The sequence below is a fragment of the Hyla sarda genome, chromosome 7 (assembly GCF_029499605.1).
Source record: "Hyla sarda isolate aHylSar1 chromosome 7, aHylSar1.hap1, whole genome shotgun sequence".
Classification (NCBI taxonomy): Eukaryota; Metazoa; Chordata; class Amphibia; order Anura; family Hylidae; genus Hyla; species Hyla sarda.
This window is the reverse complement of record NC_079195.1, coordinates 167,993,173-168,014,192: the sequence shown is the minus strand read 5'-3', so window position 1 is coordinate 168,014,192 and position 21,020 is coordinate 167,993,173. Positions and strand designations below refer to the sequence as shown.

The 21,020-nt window shown below is 38.0% G+C and overlaps 1 protein-coding gene across 1 annotated transcript in view; it reads right to left on the bottom strand.

The window, feature by feature from the left end:
- Nucleotides 1-5,628: 5,628 nt before the first annotated feature.
- Nucleotides 5,629-21,020, bottom strand: part of CXCL12 (C-X-C motif chemokine ligand 12) — a 67,944-nt gene continuing 52,552 nt past the window's right edge. The window contains exon 4 of the mRNA XM_056531244.1: nucleotides 5,629-11,757. Within this exon, the coding sequence (XP_056387219.1) occupies nucleotides 11,742-11,757 (16 nt within the window). The 3' untranslated portion in view covers nucleotides 5,629-11,741. The remainder of the gene's footprint in view (nucleotides 11,758-21,020) is intronic.

The following is a 21,020-nucleotide window of genomic DNA, read 5'->3' as shown; positions in this document are numbered from 1 at the left end:
AAACTAGTGCATGTATAGTGTAGGATGCTCAGTGATAAATTGCAAATTCCAACATTAGCAAGAAAAAGGGACCCTGGGAAAACGCTTTTTTTTTTTTTTTTTTTTTTTACTTTTGAGGACGCTACTAAGGAGCCTTTTGGGCATTTGCTAGAAGATTAATGAGCCACCACCCTCAAGCTGTATCATGTAAGATGGGGCTTCCTTCTCCCACCTTTACCGGCTGTGTATATTCAGAAGAAAAATAGTTTAAAAAAGTAATGTTTTCAGTCATTTCCACACTCTATGTGGTGCACAAAGTACTGACAAGATGTCAGAAATATTAAGACATAATTGGGCTCTCTCTAAAACCCTGGTGAAGACCTCTTTTTTAGTCAGAAAATATATCTTCCATCGCACACCAGTGGCGATTTAATAACTGCCATAGTGGAAAAAGCTTTACATATCTTAAAAGGATAAATACCACTAAAAGGCAGGCAGAACAATATACTAAAGAAGTGGTGTAAAGCTATATGGAAACTGAGTGATAAGACACTGCTCATAAAGAAAAAGTAAAAATGGGACTAAATGACCCCACAGGGACCGCAACCCCAATACGCAGAATATATCTTCTACCCCACCATTTAAAAAAAAATAAAAAAAAACAAGACTCTACTATTTTTACAAGCTGCTTGGCTAACTTTGAAAATCCTAATTACTCTGTATATTAATGCCCTATATTTTGTTGTATTTAAATGTATTTACATTTATACTGTACAAAACAAAAACATTTCTTATTCTATTATATCTAGTTTAGACTTTTATATTCCTCATTTATTTATTTTTTAATCTGTTAAAGAAAGAAATTAAAAATTTTGTGCTACTGGTCCGAATGATTTTCCACTTGCATATCGTTGGTGAGTGGGGTTTTGTAAGTTCTCAGACATGTCCAGGCATGCCAGTTCATGAGGCCTTTATACATAGTAAGCTATACAATTCAGGCCATGCCCCGCCTGCTTCATCATGATGTGGGCATTATTACACAAAGGCTGGACATGGTACACTACACAATTCATTCAGTAAGATTCAGTGCCTGGATTATCTTGGTATACATTTCATCCTGGTAAGTCATTTTAGGAGTATTTTTTTTTTTATTATTAGTGTGTCTGTGAATTAGTGTTGGTATTTTTTAATGGAGTGGATGCTGATACTAAAGGGTAAATTACTATGTGTAAAAATAGGGTCTGTAAAAGCTTGTAAGTTATTCGGTATGCCTGATATGAAGAGGCTAGGGTTGGTTGTAGACTTACTTTGGCTATAAATAATATGTGGAATAAGTGGTAATACACTTGTAAGTAATAAGGGGAATCTGCTTTGTTAAATAAGTAGTCAATGGATTCTGTATTTTTTCATAGTTAATGTGTGTGAAAAGTGGGGAGTGGGGTTTGGGACATGTCTGCCAAAGCAGGGTGATGTCACTCCCCCACCCAGTATTTTGGAATGTTAGCTGGGGAGGAGAGGTTTTGTGGTTGCTTACACATAAGATAAGCCCTGTCCATTTTTGGTCTGCTGGACCAAAATTGCTCCAAGATTCAGGCACATTTGCAATAATTTATCTGGTCCAATAAATGTTCAAAAGGCAGCATGCTTGCTCTGTGATACATTTTGTAATGGTACCTCATGGGTCAGGAAGGGGTTAGCAAGTGCTAAATAGTGATTCCATGTTGTTACAAAACAAAACAGAGTCCAAAGGTGTGTGTCTGGGGAGGGGGGGGGGGTAGTTGGACACTTTCTTGTGTGCTGGTCACCTCCTCTAACCCCTGCTAATCAACAGGGGAGTGACTAAATGGTGAAAGCGTTGAACTGTGCGGGGCTTTAGCAGCTGGGGAGAACACCCAGGGGACACAAAATCCTTGTTTGCATATGTTTATAACCACTGGAAATGTATGATTCAGGATCAAGAGCCCTAAACAGCCATGCCCTTACTTTATACCCTAAAAACCTGCTGACAGGTCCACTTTAAGAGCTGTTAAGGCTAATAAAGATTTACATACACCACAAAGATACTGGAGGGAACCCAGGGGAAAACATACATGGTGTGGCGTGTTCCTCTTGAAAGAATTTTTAAAATGTATTTTTGTGATGTATGTAAAAATTTATGTTTCTTTAACATTAACGGCTCTTAAAGTGGATCTGTCAGCAGGTCTTTAGGGTATTAAGTAAGGGCATTGCTGTATAGGGCTTTTGACCCTGAATCCTTACATACATCTCCATTGGTTAAAAACATATGCAAACAAGGATTTAGTATTCTTTGGGTGTTCCCCCAGCTGCTAAAGCCCACCACAGTTTAGCACTTTTAGTCACTCTCCTGTTGATCGGAAATGGGGGGGGGGGGGAGGGGGGGCTTAGGGTAGGTTACCAGCCCACAAGAAAGTGTGTCCAACTGATGGAGGGGCTGAACTTTGCTGGGCTCTAGAGTTGATATATTGGTGCTGGAGGGGTCATTTAACTAATAAGCTCTATGTTCAGATTCATAGTCGCAAACGCCCTATACAGCCATGCTCTTTCCTTACATCCTAAAAACCTGCCTGTTACATTTATTGCATTTCTTTTTTTTATTTATTTTTGCCAGGGGAATGGATTTATGCTGGATTTTAATTATATCTGGCTGTTGGTTTGGCTTGTTTCTCCTGAAGGTTAATTAAGGAACCATTCCCCTCGGCACAGGTGCTTGTGCAATTTGCTTTGCTACTCAGTCTGTGCTCTCTGTCTTGTTTGGTTGGTGTAGCTAGCATCTAGTTGCTTACTCAGGTGTGTTCAGGTAGAAGCAAACACACTTTGCACATGTCACATGTACAGTAGATATAATGCTATGAGGATATCTTTCTTCTCTTTTCATAACGGGGGTTTCAGATCTACAAATACAATTTCATACAAAATAAAGGGAACCCGAGTAAACACAAAACACACATCTTAAATTCTTAAAGCATTTATTAAAATAATAACAGTTTTAGCACCATATCACCAAAAAAGCTACTGCATCTTTAAGCTATCTGCATTATCCATTATAACGGCAATGATAAGTGCTTCCTATCATTTATCATCAATTTGACTATAAATACTATAATACTGTATATTTTGAACTTTACCAGAGGTGTTGAAGTAGCACCACAACATCTTTACTTGAATCCTATGCCATTGTCCAAAGAAATTCCAGAAGAGATGAGAAAGGAAACATTTTCTAATATCTTAGTGTGGTAATGGCCGTGATCCAGCCAAAAACACAGCCATTACAATACCATAAAGAAGCAATCTAATTCTAACTAAATGGGTATGCCAGAGAGAAACAGTTATCAACTATACAGTGGATCAGACAATAAATGTAAGTTAGTGGGGTTCCAACTGCTGGGACCCTCATTGACTGAGAAATAAGAACATCTGTCCTCTCTTTCTGTTGTGTTGAAGAGTTTATTGTATTTGGGTCTCTTTTTACAAACTCTATAGTAGTTACAGAAAGAGCGGAGAACACTCCCAATAACTCCCATATGGTCACATGGAACATCAGCAGGAACGCAAGGCCTCCTCACTGCAGTTTATGGAGAACAGGCACCAGGGTCCTAATTTTAGCAATTTGTGTCAGACCCTTAATTAGCTAACATTTATAGAGAATCCAGTGGGCAGCAAAGTGGCTCATTGGTTGCTTTGCAGTGATGGGAACCTGGTTAACCTGGGCAAATCTAGCCAAGGGCAACAACTACATGGAGTTTGTATGTTCTCCCCTGGTTTCCTCCAGGTACTCAATTTTTATTCTACAATTCACAAACACAATAAGTTTAAAGGGTAGTCAGAGGACATACATTTTTTTACATACACATCACTTGGAGCATGTAAAAAAAAAAAAAAAGTTATACTCACTTACCCTGATCCCCAACAGCTGCTTTTCACATACTTTCCAGTTCCTACTGCTTCCTGGTTCCTGTAACAAGTTGTTCCAGCACTGGCACTGACACTGGAGTCGGTAGTTCCTGCTGTGACCACTTGTCATAGGAACCAGAAAGTATCAGTGATGAGTGGGCACGGCAGCTGCAGGGGATTGGTTGGTATAACTTTTTTTTATTTTTTTTTAAATGCGCAGCCAAATGTAATAAACTCTTATGTCCTCAGACAACAAACTTAATTTAGCTTTTAGGCATCGAGCGCCATTTGAGACAAGGACCAATATGACAGTGATGACAAGCACTACACAGTGCTGTAGGATATGTTGGCGATATATAAAGAATTTATTATTATGCAGTGGATAGGTGATACTTGTTTCTCCCTAAAATAAAACGTAAACCTTTATTTTGTCCTACTATATGAGGGGCATCCATTTTGTAATAAAACATTCATTTTACACATTTTATTTCAACATATTTTTGACTCAACATCATATAAATGATATCAAATGTAAATGATAATAACAGTCAATGATAAGAAAATGCTCCTTTTATTTGGTATACACCATAAACTGTGTACAAGTATAAGTGCATAGGTTAATATAAAAAATAAATGCATGTTGTATAAAAAAGTATATACTGTAGGTAGAAGAGATTACATAGATGCAGAACAGACATGCATATTGGGGAGCTGCCTTCATGCTACCTGAAGTCTTTGTTCACATTATCTGGGAAATCTAATGCACTGAAGAATGCAAACATGGACCAGACAGATCGATTGCTTCTCTGGTGTGTTGGCACTTAAGTGCAGGTTTGTACATGCAGAGCAACATCTGACATCAGATTAGTGCGAACAGGTACAAAGTCTATGATCCTTATTACTTTTCCTTTTTTTAATGATCAGTGCAATGGATGCCACCGACATTAAACTTAATTCTAATAACATGTCTACTTTAAAGAGAACTTGTCAGCTCTCTCGTAATTGTCCTAAAATAACAATTCTGAGGAATCTATTATTATTTTTTATTTTAAAATTTTGCATTGGGCTTTTCCTATTATTTATCATGGAAATGTATTAAGGTATTGACAACAGGACATTACCAGGATTTTTCCCTTATAGTGCTGATAATGTCATAGTATGTATGGATGCCCCCTGTTGACAAGAGGAATTGTGACACCCAATTGGCTATTTCTTCATACAGTCTAGAGAAGTTCTAAAGAGATGCTCCAGTTCTGAATTTAATGTATAGAACTGAAGGCAAGAATTTTCTAAAAGACTAAAGAATTAACAGGTCTCCTTCCATTAAACACATTATGCCAACAGACTTAAAGGGGTACTCCGGTGGAAAACTTTTTTTTTCCTTCTAGTGCCAGAAAGTTAAACAGATTTGTAAATTACTTCTTTTAAAAAATCTTACCCCTTCCAGTACTTATTAGCTGCTGAATACTACAGAGGAAATTATTTTCTTTTTGGAACACAGAGCTCTCTGCTGACATCACGAGCACAGTGCTCTCTGCTGACAGCTCTGTCCATTTTAAGAACTGTCCAGAGTAGGAGAAAATCCCCATAGCAAACATATGCTGCTCTGGACAGTTCCTAAAATGGACAGAGATGTCAGCAGAGAGCACTGTGCTCGTGATATCAGCCGAGAGCTCTGTGTTCCAAAAAGAAAATAATTTCCTCTGGAGTATTCAGCAGCTAATAAGTACTGGAAGGATTACGATTTTTAATATAAGTCATTTACAAATCTGTTTAACTTTCTGGCACCAGTGGATTTAAAAAAAAAAAGTTTTCCACTGGAGTACCCCTTTAAAGCATGTATAATAGTATAAGACAAGGTCTTTTCAAGGTCTGTTACAATGTCCACTTTAATTTATTAGTGCTGAAAAGCATCTTGAATGTTCTTGAAATTATTTTATAAGGAACTTGGCTATGTCATCCTTCATGTCCTATAAATTCAATTATTTATTGCTGAAAATGTCTTGCTTTATATATGTTTTATGCTTTCAGAAACTTTTATTACAAAATTACTGTATTTTTCATATGTCAGGGCAATTTTAATGTGTTACATATGTATAGATATCAATATCCACTTATCTTGAGGTATGCATTGTTACTCTGCGTACATGCAGAAGACAGACCGATTTGCTCTCCATGTACAAACACATGTTGAGGATACATTTCTGATTAGGAACATTTCACATTTATTGAGATTACAGTGGATCTTTATTCAGTTTAACACAGAGAATAAGCGTAATTCAGATTTTGTATGGCAGTGCATTCTTTTCATAAATCCAGTGCTTTTTAGTATAGTTTCCTGTTTATAATACCATGATTATGGTTTATAGCCAAGGTTTTAGAAGAAATTGTATACAATGGCAAAACAAAAGTTTATATTCATGATTCACTGTGAATTAGAACATCAGAACCTGACATACTAACATTGGTAGAATACCAATATATTCAACTGCACTTCATAACACATTACTCGGCACCAACCTGCACCATTATAACACTTCAACAAACAAAAAACAGTATGTTACTCTATTCTAGGGCCTAGGCCTTGTTTATTGGTAGAGCAAGCAGTAGATAGTTTCACTTCTGTTGTGTCAATAGTTGTAATATCCTATATAAATGTGTACACGCACAATGATAAATGGTAAATTCCATAAGCATATTCTTTTTGCTTTCCTTCATTTGAAAAAAAGATTCCAGGAGATGGCAGGGGTAAAGGGCTTTTTAGATGGCCTGATGCTTACTGTAGATTAGAGCTCGTTCATAGATCCTATTACAAGCCTTAAGCTGGGAGGGTTGTACAAGCAATCACTAGATTGTCCTTTTCTGCTATCACTCGGTTGCACATCCCTAATAAGGCCCTTAGTTAGGAAAATATGCCAGATGTATAAAGAAAGTAGTTCAAAATAGGACATAAGGAACACAACCTGTTTATTAAACAGTACATGTCATCAAACCATATTTTCTAATCTAACTCAGATTAAAAATTGCTGAGCTTTAAAAAGCTCTGTATTATACCTTTTTCCTTGCTCACATTGTGTGAGCTCCTGGCAGGGGAAAGTGGGCATTCCCCAACAGGCGTGACATCACTGAAGCCTGCGAAAGCTGTGCCTTGCCATTCCCCGCATGTACTTCCTGAGTTTGGTCTCCTGCCAGGCTGGGAGGAGACCAAACTAACTGTTTGACTTGCACAGGGAACAGAACAGAGCCACCTAGTGGCTATTTTTCCAATCACATTAAAAACAAGGTTGATAATTTTAACAGCAAGTAAATTGCAAGGTGTCTTATAATAACAGGGAACAATATATTACAAGTTTAGTTTGGTGACAGGTACTTTTTAAGGGGGTATATGTCTATAGTTTTCTCTATGTGTCCTATATGGCCTCATTCTGTTCTCTTTATAGTGGCAGCACACAATCATAGCACTAGGCCTCAGGCACATGAGCCATGTGCATGGGGCCTGTACAGCAGCATTCAGGCCTCCTACATGTGCTTAATATTTGCCATGCTCTTCCGTATAGTATTTCTATAAATATAGCACCATATATATAGCACCATATATATACTTTTTTTTTTTACACAATTGTGGAATTTGGACATTTAGTAGGTTTTTATGAATAGACTTTTCAGGATGGCATACTAAGGATCCATACAGCCACACTTTGACCATGTACACTGGGCTTTATATGTAGCTTGATGCACTGAAAAGTGGGAGCTAAGGAATTTTGCAATACAAGGAATTTGACTACTGTATCTGTATTTAGTGCATCCAAGAGAAGGAAAAATAATGAGTCTTTCCTGTATGTTCTTCACTAGAATTCTGACATTGGCTAAAGTTATTGACAGGAAATCCAGAGCAATGTCTGTCCCACTTTATCTTAGATATAGCTGTTTATGACAATATTATCTAAAAAAATGTTACAGTAAATATTTTTAAGCTGACCACACAAAATTGTAAAGTGAAAAGTATAATTCTAGGAGAGATACTCTCAAAGAAAATCTTATGTATGCTCAACATATAATGGAGCTGGGGTGATTGTTTAAAAACATTTCCACGTATTTGTGAATGTAGTAAGCTTTGACATGTATGCTCAGTAACTTTTTCGAAAATGTCTGCTCAGTAAATTTGTTGGAAAATGGAGGTTTTTGGTTGCTTGAAGGATGCACTATTATTTCTAGCCACTACAATTAAACTTATAGAAATGTTGCACAGTCCTTCTTTCACGATCTTTGTGGATATGTTCTCATATGCAGTGAGCTGAAACTTTTAGCAGTATATTATCTATCAGATAAGGAGAAGTCTACTGTAGACAAAATAGCAGAAAGGACTTTATTACTGCTCAGACTCATGGCTTTTCTGCTAAACCCAGCCAAAACACCTACAAGTTGTATCTCCCTCCAGAAGCAATGCTGAGGAAAAATTGGCAGTAAAATGCTTTCAGTGAGTTCTCATTATACAAAATGTGTTTGCCAGAGAAATACTGAATATGCTTCTACGTAAAGATGGTCATACACGTTATGGCTAAACACTTATTTAATGTACAGTTATTTCTCCAACTTCCCCATAAACATACACAACTTGGACAAGTGTGTGCATTTTTCTGGTGGGGCAACATTCTTCTGGTAGAAACTTATCTAAAACTAGCCATGTTAAAATTCATCATGCCTGATCCCTTTCCCCAACAATCTGCCATTAGGGGACAATTAGGGGGCACTGAAACCCACTAGATGGTCAGCTGGAATTAGTAGGTTTGGCCAAGTTCTGTTTAATGTATATGGGTACCTTTAGTCTTTAAAAAATACTATTGCCATTTTAAATGCCATTCCGAAAGTACTGCATATGAAAATGCATATTTAGCAACTGTATCTTATTCTTTATACTGCTGATTGCATAAAGCCAAAGTTCAGCTTAATAAAGCAATAATTCTGATTAAATGATGTATTAACTTAGAACTGGGACTATTGGGCAGTGACTAGAGTTACTGAACCTAATGATTGAACGCTGTTCACAAAAACAGCCTTGGCAGGTATTAGCTTAGTTCTTAACACCCACAGGTCACACAAGAAAATATTGGGGTCAGTCATTATCCAAAAGCTGGAAAACCGATCAAATAAAAAGTTTGTCAGGTTTATGCCTCATTTTAAACAGTGTATAATTTTGATGCTGACACAACCAGTTATGTAACTAAAAGGTAATATAGGCATTATAATGAAGAAGTCCAAGTCTGTGTATATAGAAATGCTCAGGCCAGACAGATTTATAATCATAGTAGCGTTGCCAACAGGGATAAATTAGTTACATTCAAATTTTTCTAGAAAACTTTGGAAAAGCTTTACTTGTCCTTGCCATTTTTTTTAAGAATTTCCCCACATTGTCCTATTAAGACCACTGCTTTAATAGGTTTCTGAAAAGTCTGACCCCAGGAGAGATTCTTCATTGTGAATTGAATAGTTGTACTATTCTCTAATATTATAAACACATAAAATCCTTACAGTTTTCTACAACTACTATTTTAAGGAAAAATTGTCCTGGTGATGCCATATTAGTAGTAAAATGTCATATCTTCAGCATGATGTTACAACATGGGTAATATTTATCAGCCTAGAGCCCGGGAAACAAACCATTGCTTAGGCGAGATGTGGCCCTGTTCACTTCATTTTTAGAGCACATGTATAATATTTTTCTTTATTTTTATTGGTGGACAATACCTAAACACCATCAAATTATTTAAAACACAAAATGACACTGCAATGTCATCTCTCGCTGTTGTTTAATAGAAATAAAGGGGGGCTGGCTATTGTAAGGTAGACTTCATTGCACTCTGAATAGTACATCTGTGCATTTGCAATCTCCATAGGACAATGTATTATACTTATAATGTGAACTTGTACTGTGTGGGACCTGGCTGAAAAGCTAAAGTCTATGTTCTAACAATAGTCTCCATAGCACAGACAAGGTTTTCCCACATATACTAGTCTGATAGAGATGAAAAGGACAATCATGAACCATTTAGGTGGGTGGAGCCTGTGGATACATTTCATATATACCCTAGGTATATATACAAACAGTTGTAGCCATTATCCTGTTAAGAACAACGCCTTACTGTAACAAATTATCTTGAGAATGTTTTAGGGGTTTTAGCCTTTTGGTGTAAAGAAACATGTTCCCAATTAACTGATAGCAACCATGGATCTTGAAAGTGGTGAGAGATTAAGACAAAGCATGATAAAAGGTAGAGAACTTTTCATTAAACAATATTTAAGTTTATTTACATAAAACTAGGAAATCTATGAATAGTGAATCTGTGAAGCCTGGCCAATGCCATATACAATATCTCAGTGGAAACATATTTCTCGTGTTAGATGGAAGTCAAAGGGAATTGATCACCTACTCATTTAGTGCTAATAGAAACCAGATGTATATACTCTTTTAGTTATCTATTTTTATTATCTGGTTGTAGATTTTTTTTAATCTATTTCATGTAGATGATTATCAGGGTAGCTAGCTATCTTACCTAAGTTTCTTTTAACACCATAAGATGAACCTATAGTCTGAAGCTGACTTAATGGCCCTGATTTATTATTGTAAACCCGACATGTCTCATTGCGACAGATTCTGTCTCATTGCGCCAGAAATGAAAAAAAAAACGACCAACTCTCCATTTTACTGGGAAAACCGAAAAAGGGGTGTGACTGTCGGCAAAAAGGGGCATGGTCACAGAAAAAGGGGCGTGTCACTGACATTTTCACAAAAAAACAACATATTTACTATGGTTTCCACAGCAAATGTGGTGGATTTCCGCTGAGGAAAACCCTACAGACCAGAGCATGTGTAAAAAAAAGCAAAATGTAGGGAAAAGTGTAAAATGTAGGAAAACCTTAGTAAATACCGTGGAAAAAAATTGTAGGGAATTAAAACCCACAAAGAAAACTACACTCCACTTTTAGTAAATCAGGGTCATTGACTTCAATAGGATTTTTCTAGGCATGCTCTAAGACCTGTACATAGAAAATTGTTCAGTGGTGAATCCTGTGTTATTTATATATCGGTGTCACATTCCGTTGTTATCCTGCCTATAATGATAAGGAGGATACTAAAAAGTCATCTCTACAGACCAGGAAGTGTCAACTTATTAGAAATAATGGCCAGAATGAAAACAGAATTTCACAAATTTTTTTTTCATTTTTTTTTTAAATAGGTAGTAATGTGGAAAACAATTAAACAAACAAAAAACAAACAAACAACAAAACTTAGTTTGAACAATAGATCATTTTCTCTTGTAAAGCTCTTTCTGTTGAATGAATACGCAATAAGTCATTAAACCTTTTTAGATATTATTTTCCCCCCTCTGGATTTTCTGACCTATGATGTATGTTAAATTGGCATTATGTTTGAAATAAGGTTAATTTCCATTTTATTGGAATAGAAAAAAAAAAATAGTTTTCCTACTTAACTGGACTTTAGGGAATATGGCAAATGAAGGTCATTTATTGCTTTTTAATGTTAATAGCTTAATCCCCACCATGTTTTAAGCCATCTCTAACCAACCATGTATAAGGCTTAAGTTCCATTATAAAAAAAAAGGAGAAAACTGACAAATTAACTTAACAAAGTTTAAAATCAGTGCAGCTGTCCATTCTGCTAACAGTGCTGGAATGACAAGGATCAAGTGTCCATCTCCATATATATAGTAGAAGCACAATAAGAACTGGAGTACTGTGTGCAGTTGGAAGCCTGTGGTAGATTTGCAAGGAATCAGTGCAGGATAATAAGATTCTCAAAATGTCTTCTGCACCAGCACATGAGATGGAGTTTAAGTTTTCACCTTCCTGTTGGTAAAGAAGAAATAGTTGAAACAATTCATAAATCAAGGGTAATTGTAATTACGGGTTTCTTATAATAAAATTCTATACAATTTATTTTGCCCAGTTTTGCTCTAATGTTATCTTTTAACATTCATTGCCAAATCCCATGCAGAATTAAAGGTGACATAAGCCAGTAGGCATTTGGATGATAAACAAAAAAGAAACCACGAACAAATATAAAACAGCCTCAATGAGGTAACAACCTGTAAAAAATAGTTTGAGAAAGCAGAGACTATAAATATAACAACATAAGGTTGTGTCTCATTCCCTTTACTATCTAGCAAAGATATAAAAAAATAAGAAAAGAAATTATATAGAAATAAATAATATAATAAATAATAAAGTATATTGGCTTTAACTGTTCAATTTAACCCATTCACCCATTAGTGATGTTTGCCATGTTTGAAACTCCTCATCTTCTAGGAGCCATCTTTTTTTAATTTTTTTCACAGAGCTATATTAGAGGTTGTTTATTGCCAAACCAATTGTACTTTTTAAAGACACCATTATTGTTTACTGTAAAACAAAAGCAAAAAAATTGTGGGCTAAAATAAAAAAAATCTGCAATTCTGCATTCCTTGAGGGATATAGTTTTCTTTACCATTCACATTGCAGTAAAATGTTTAAATTATCTATAGATCAGTTATCAGCAGATCAGTACTATTACAGTGATAGCCAATTTATATAGTTTTTGTTATCATTATTACTTAAAATGTAAATTTAAAAAAATAAATAAAAATGCTTTGAATACCATATTCTGACCACAATCAATTTTTTACTTTTTTTTGTTTACAGAGCTGTATGACGGCTCATTTTTGCCTGATTTGTACTTTTTATCGGTATCATTTGGGTTTGATTTTCTGAGGATGTGATGTAACCAAAAATGAGTAATTCTTTTTTTTTTATTTACACCGTTTACATGTGGGATTAATAATGTTATATTTTAATAGTTCAGACATTTAGTTCAGCAAGTGGCAATACCAAATGTGTTAATATTTTTTAGAGTTTAGAAACTTTTATTTAAAAAATTGGAAAAGTATTGGAAATTTGTATTATTGGGTGCTACACTGTGCAACTTCCAATAATGTCAATGGGACTTACTCAAACTACATAAAACAGCCACCTCACTTTTTTTGGCTTCTTGATCACCAACCAGACCGGAGGGGCCTCAAAATCCCAGGTGGCACCTAGGTGGGACCCACATCTATTGGACATTTATGCCACAGCTTGTTCTCCCACACTAAACCCAATATACTGGCTTATAGGGCACTCTGAGCAGAGCACAGGCCCTTTTGCCTTCCGGGTGTAGCTAATCAGCGCCCACACCTACCGGCAGGATAGTAAAGTAATTTGCATATTTATAAGAGGGGTGGGCCCAGCAGTGAATAGGGAGGAGGCAGGGGAGCTCAGAAAGCCATTGAAAGTTTTCCTTGGTTACTAATATATTGTGAAGCACAATATTTTATAATCTATGCGTTACTAAGTTATAGATACAAATTAACCTACATATTACATTTACATACAATATAAATGTATGAATATACTAGATTGAATGCATGAATATACTAGATTCTGTACAAAAACAACAATAAACTGAGTAGAAACCAGAGTTAAATCTCCATGGGCAGTAATAAATACTGCTGTTGTTAATTTTGGAGACAAAAGAGGATAACTCATGCTGGATTTTATATCCAGCAGCTGCCTCCTGCCTCCATAGAAACAACATGCACTTTTGTCTGAGCCAAAGATGCCTGCAGTAATCCAACATCAGAAATTGACATATTATTTAAAACAGGTTTTCAATATTAACACATTTTTAAATGTTATTTTTCCCTTTTATGTCTATATTCATATAAAATAAATGCTGAAATATTCCAGATTCTACACTACCAACCAGAGTGCAGACAATAGACTATAGCTTACTATTTTTATGCAGCTTATTTTTCAGCTTTGCTGTGTAGACTGACACAGGAAACAAAATGGTAATTGACTAAGTGTGCGTTCACACTGCGGAATCTCCGCTCGCTGAATTCAGCGAGCGGAAATTCCATACGGCAGCCGCCGCCGAAAATACTTTGACGGCTATGCAGTGCCCGCGGAATCCATGTAAAGAATGAACATGTTCTTTCTTTGCGCGTAACCCATTTACACTAATGTTAGGTTCACACAGCGGAATTCCGTGGGAATTCCGAGTGAAATTCCACAATCTCTCTCTCTACATGCCATCTACCACTAGTTTCTATGAGTCACCTTGGTCAGTGAGTAAGCAGTTCCTGTGGGGTCGACCCATCTCAGTAACCAGAAAGCAGTGGTACATGGCGGGGGAAGAGAAACGGTTGAAAGTCAGGTGCAGGAGATAAGGGGGCAGGTAAGTATTTTTTTTTATTTATTTTTTTATATCACCCAGAGTGGATTCCATTGTATCTGTAGCTGAATATCCCCTTAATTACATTTCTGTTGTACTGCTGGTGGACTAGATAGGTGCGATAAAAATAGTACATACACACACACTCACTGATAAGGCCCTGGATGCTGAATTCCTATCATCACATGGGCTCTAGGACAGGAGCTCCTATAGACATATTTGTTAGTTTATTCCATACTGTCATATACCCGCCTGCACCCAATGCTGAAAGACTACAACTCTGCATGTGCTGTTCTTATTGGACATTTATTTCTTTAAGATGGAAAAAAAACTTGTTAAAAACTGCTACTAAGGGTCTCCCTAATTATGTCATTAGACCCAGGTATCCTAGTCTAATCCATCCTAACAATAGCAAAAAATGGACAGATTTGCTGGCAGGAGGGAGGGGTTACCTTCCTGCTCAGCTCACTCCCTGCCTCACTGAACTCAGCAGAGGCAGCTGAACCATTTGAGAGGAAGACAGGGGCCAAACATCTGCAGCATTTAAAGAAGAGCACAGTGACTTCCAGGTACACTGACCATCAATACATGAATACATTGTTTATATAAACACCTATATGTTTCTCTATGGACACAAGGGAATTCTTATGGACTTTTACCCTTTAATGAGGAGCACATTTTGGAGATTTTACAACTAATGACTGCAGGATCATTTGGATGAGCTGGTTCTTGGGTAAACATATTTTTAGATTTCTATTCTAAGGGCTTGTTCACATGACTAATAACTGCATTGATTTTAAAGGGAAACTAGGAGCTGCTCAGAAAAGAAATGACATGTCACTTCTTTTTTAATACAGTTTTGAATTAAATCTTCCATTGAAGGCAAATAGAACTAGAGGCAGCATCAACAGGTCTTTCTGGGGCTTTCTGATCTGTAAAATTTGTGTGAAAATTGTTTAGTTGCTTTAACCCCTTAACGACCACAAGCGTATATATTTGCGCTCGTGGCCAGCTCCCGTTATGTGAAGCGCTCTCAGGAGCTTATCGAGCTTCATACCCAGCATATCCCGGTTGCTATCATGCTATCAGCAACCAGAACCCACAGCTAATAGCAGACAACGCTGAAGTATGGTACTAAACCTTTAAACGCTGATATCAAAGTTGATTGCGGTGTCTAAAGCAGGAGAAAAGTATCTCCGGTTAACTCAGTGGGCTGTTCGGGACAGCCGAGGTGAAATTGCGGCATCCTGAACAGCTGACAGGACAGCAGGAGTCTTCTTACCTTTCTCCTGGCTGTCCGATCAGTGCTTGATTGCTCCAAGCCTGAGATCCAGGCTTGAGCAATCGACCGCCGATAACACTGCTTAATGCAATGCTATAACAGCATTGATCAGTGCATTCAATCAGTGTAATGCATGTTATAGTCTCCTATGGGGGCTATAACATTGCAAAAAAAAAAGTGTAAAAAAAGAGTTATTACCGTATTTATCGGGGTATACCACGCACCGGCCTATAACACGCACCCTCATTTTACCAAGGATATTTGGGTAAAAAAAGTTTTTTACCCAAATATCCATGGTAAAATGAGGGTTTGTGTGTGCGCGTGTATACCCCGATATACCCCCAGGAAAGGCAGGGGGAGAGAGGCTGTCGCTGCCCGCTTCTCTCCCCCTGCCTTTCCTGGGGTCTAGAGCGCTGCTGTCGGCCCTTTTCACCCCCTGGTTATCAGCGCCGCTGCCCGTTCTGTCCCCCTGACTATCGGTGCCGGCGCCGATAGCCAGGGAGAGAGAAGCGGTGCCGACAGCCAGGGGGAGAGAAGGGGCAGCGGCACCCATTGCCGGTGCCGCTGCCCCGTTGCCTCCCCCCATCCCCGGTGGCATAATTACCTGAGTCGGGTCCGCGCTGCTCCAGGCCTCCCTCGTGCGTCCCCAGCGTCATTGCTATGCACGGCGCGGCGCTCTGACGTCATGCGCCGTGCCGTTCAGCGCATAGCAATGATGCCGGGGACGCACGACGGAGGCCTGGAGCAGCGCGGACCCGACTCAGGTAATTATGCCACCGGGGATGGGGGGAGGCAACGGGGCAGCGGCGCCGGCAATGGGTGCCGCTGCCCCTTCTCTCCCCCTGGCTTTCGGCGCCGCTTCTCTCTCCCTGGCTATCGGCGCCGGCACCGATAGTCAGGGGGACAGAACGGGCAGCGGCGCCGATAACCAGGGGGTGAAAAGGGCCGACAGCAGCGCTCTAGACCCCAGGAAAGGCAGGGGGAGAGAAGCGGGCAGCGACGGCCTCTCTCCCCCTGCCTTTCCTGGGGGTGTATCGGCGTATAACATTCACACAGACTTTAGGCTAAAAATTTTTGCCTAAAAAGTGCGTGTTATACGCCGATAAATACGGTAAATGTTTTAACCCCTTCCCTAATAAAAGTTTGAATCACCCCCCTTTTCCCATAAAAATAAATATAAACATATGTGGTATCACCACGTGCGTAAATGTCTGAACTATTAGAATATAACGTAAATTAAACCACACGGTAAATGGCGTGCCGGAAAAAAATTCCAGAGTCCTAAACAGCATATTTTTGGTCACTTTTTATACCATAAAAAAATGAAAAAAAAACGATCAAAAAGTCAGATCAAAAGAAACATGGTACCGATAAAAACTTCAGATCACAATGCAAAAAAGAGCCCTCATACTGCCCTGTATGCAGAAAATTAAAAAAAAGTTATAGGGTCAGAAGAGGACATTTTAAACATATTAATTTTAGTGCATGTAGTTATGATTTTTACCAGAAGCAAAACAAAATCAAACCTATATAAATAGGGTATCATTTTAATCATATAGGCCTACAGAATAAAGATAAGGTGTCATTTTTACAAAAAAATGCACTGCGTAGAAACAGAAGCCCTCAAAATAAAAAATAAATTGCTTTTTTTTTTCAATTTTGTCCCACAAATATTTTTTTGCCGATTTCACCATAGATTGGGGGGTAAAATGATTGATGTCATTACAAAGTGAAATTGGTGGCGCAAAAAAACAGCCCTCATATGGGTCTGTAGGTGCAAAATTTAAAGTAATTATGATTTTTTAGAAGGGCATGAGGAAAAAACAGTGCAAAAACAGAAAAACCCTGCCTCCTTAACCCCTTAACGACGCAGGACGTATATTTACGTCCTGCGCCGGCTCCCGCGATGTGAAGCTGGATCGCGCCGCGATCCCGCATCATATCGTGTCGGTCCCAGCGCTCATCAACGGCCGGGACCTGTGGCTAATACCACACATCGCCGATCGCGGTGATGTGCGGTATTAACCCTTTAGAAGCGGCGGTCAAAGCTGACCGCCGCTTCTAAAGCGAAAGTGAAAGTGACCCGGCTGCTCAGTCGGGCTGTTCGGGACCGCTGCGGTGAAATCCCGGCATCCCGAACAGCTGACCGGACACGGGGAGGGCCCTTACCTGCCTCCTCGGTGTCCGATCGATGAATGACTGCTCCGTGCCTGAGATCCAGGCAGGAGCAGTCAAGCGCCGATAACACTGATCACAGGCGTGTTAATACACGCCTGTGATCTGTGTAAAAGATCAGTGTGTGCAGTGTTATAGGTACCTATGGGACCTATAACACTGCAAATAAAATGTAAAAAAAAAGTGTTAATAAAGGTCATTTAACCCGTTCCCTAATAAAAGTTTGAATCACCCCCCTTTTCCCATAAAAAAAAAAACAGTGTAAAAAAAAATAAACATATGTGGTATTGCCGCGTGCATAAATGTCCGAACTATAAAAATATATCATTAATTAAACCACACGGTTAATGGCGTACGCGCAAAAAAATTCCAAAGTCCAAAAAAGCGTATTTTGGTCACTTTTTATACCATTAAAAAATGAATAAAAAGTGATCAAAAAGTCCGATCAAAACAAAAATCATACTGATAAAAACTTCAGATCACGGCACAAAAAATGAGTCCTCATACCGCCCTGTACGTGGAAAAATAAAAAAGTTATAGGGGTCAGAAGATGACATTTTTAAACGTATAAATTTTCCTGCATGTAGTTATGATTTTTTCCAGAAGTGCGACAAAATCAAACCTATATAAGTAGGGTATCATTTTAATCGTATGGACCTACAGAATAATGATAAGGTGTCATTTTTACCGAAATATGCACTGCGTAGAAATGGAAGCCCCCAAAAATTACAAAATGGCGTTTTTTCTTCGATTTTGTCGCACAATGATTTTTTTCCCATTTTGCCGTGAATTTTTGGGTAAAATGACTAATGTCACTGCAAAGTAGAATTGGCGACGCAAAAAATAAGCCATAATATGGATTTTTAGGTGGAAAATTGAAAGGGTTATGATTTTTAAAAGGTAAGGAGGAAAAAACAAAAGTGCAAAAACGGAAAAACCCTGACTCCTTAAGGGGTTAAGGGGTTAATATTTGTCACATACTAATGCTTTGTCTGTAGCTGAAATCATGTTGTGGGCCAGTCTTGCATGCAGTTACATGATTTTTCCCTGATGTTTATTATTTCCTGTTCGTGTGATATCCTGTATTCTGAACACATGCCCCTTATCTTCTCTGCTCCCCAACTCCCCCTTCCTGCTTCTGGAGGAATCATGCTTCTCCTGCTGGGCAGCAGATAATGCAGAGTCAGAGAGAAGCAGAGAAACAGGGGAAAACGACAGCACTACTTCACAAATAGAGGGGTACGCAAGCAGCTTTAAGAATACAATGTAACATCCAATCACAGCTCAGCTTTCACTTCATTTACAGCTCTGATAAAGTCAAAGTTGAGCTGTGATTGGTTGCTGTGGGAGAGTCACTTGAATTTTTCTCTCACACAATTTGATAAATCTTGGCCAATGTGTGTGAGAAAGGAGAAAAATCATTAAGTTATAGTGCTTCATACTGTAATCCTGCATACAGCAAGCCCTGGCAGCATCAAGATAAAGGTCTGGCACACAGTTGGGCAATATAAGGGGGGGGGGGAGCTTCTTCTGAGCTATAGCGGCATCATTTGGTGGGTGTTCACACTCACATAAACACGTTTCTATATTTTCGATAAGCTTAAAATACCCCTTTTAGGGTATGTTCAAACATGGTGGATGCACTGCAGATTTGCTGCAGTCCAGGTCTGTTTGACAGACCAGAAGATTTAATAGTGATGGACATTTTAGCTTGTGGTTACTAAGGAATAACTGTATTCCACTCAGTATTTACCATGATTTATGGGTGGCTAAAAAGAACTATACATTTTCCTACAATACGGCCTGTAGGAAAACCTTTCCACCCCCAACAAAAAAATGATGGAACAGATTTTCAAAGGGGCGAACCAGTGTGTGAGTGGACTTGAAGCCATTTTTTTCATTTCATTTACACAAATAACAAACCTCATCTGCATTTCCACCTACGCATAGCATTTATACAATTACCTCTTCCTATGTGAAACATTTTCTTCATGTTTATATAAAAATACATTTTATACATGGCCTGTATGTATAAAATATTCACAGCTTACATAAATCTCACAAGAGACCATATGCAAATACTTAATAATGTCTATTTAACAGCACTGTGTGTGGTATTGCCTGTGATGTGCCTGTGTTAGGCAGTATATTTTCATTTTACAGATAATTTATATCCATTAGACAATGAAATCACACTGCCTAAAATGTGTATGATAGACAAAAGTAAATCATACCTTGTCCTTCTTCCAGTAAATGGTGTTTCCAGAAAGGCATGGAATGAAAGTATACTATGTATTAATGTTTATACATACAGTTGCGCTTAAAAGTTTGTAAACTCTGAAAGAAATTGTGACATTTTGGCATTTATTTAAAAAAAATATGACTGATCATGCCAAAAAATTGTCTTTCGTGTAAATATAGTGATCATATGAAGTAAATTATTATCACATGAATGGCTCCTTTGGAAATCATCATGATAACAAACATCACCCAAATGGCCCTGATCAAAACCTTACATTCCTTGAATGTTTGGCCTTGTTAGGCCTCGTTGATACTACTGAATCAGATTCTCCGGGCGGAGATCCTGTCTGGAGCAGGTGTCACATAAGTCATCAGGACCGCACGGATATTGCCATCCCCAGAGGCGGTAGTTCAGCAGGATTCTGCCCAAAGAATGAAGGTATTTATTCTATGGGCAGACGTCAGTTTCGCCAGAACAATTCAGCTGTGGAAATTTCACGGTGTCCACAGAGAAGCAGAATCTTATTGAAATTTCAACAGTGTGGACAAGGCCTTACAGAGACACATGGTGACCATAGGGAGTAGGAAAGAACCTACGTAACAAAGTAATGGAAATTAAAACTATAAAGATGGAAATGAATATAAAAAGAGATCCAAAACTGGTCAGTACTGTTTAATTATTAAGAAGTGAAAAGTTTTGAAATCTCTCAATGCCAAGCAAAGGTCAGGTAGACCTCGAAAGATTTCAGCCATAACTGCCAGAAGAATTTGTTAGGGGTGCAAAGAAAAATCAACAGGTAACCTCAGGAGAAATACAGGCTGTTCTGCTGCTTCATATACTGGCTTCTCTATCTAAGAAAGAGGCTACAGATCACTTTCCTGCAGCCTCTTCCTTATCATCACAACGGGAAGTCTCATGTTAATACTAGGCCTAGTGGTTAGATTGAAAAATGCAAGACAAAGATTATTTTAGAATATACAGTAGAATATAGTAAAATGGAAAAAAATATGTCATTAATTGGGTCATTTTCTAAAGGCACATTCCTTTTAAGTATATCAGAATTATATCAGGATTTGTAAAATAAAAAAATAAAAAAATAGTTCAACTTTTTGCACAACTTGACTCCAGAGCCCAAAGCGCACTTTTCTTGCCACATATGTTTT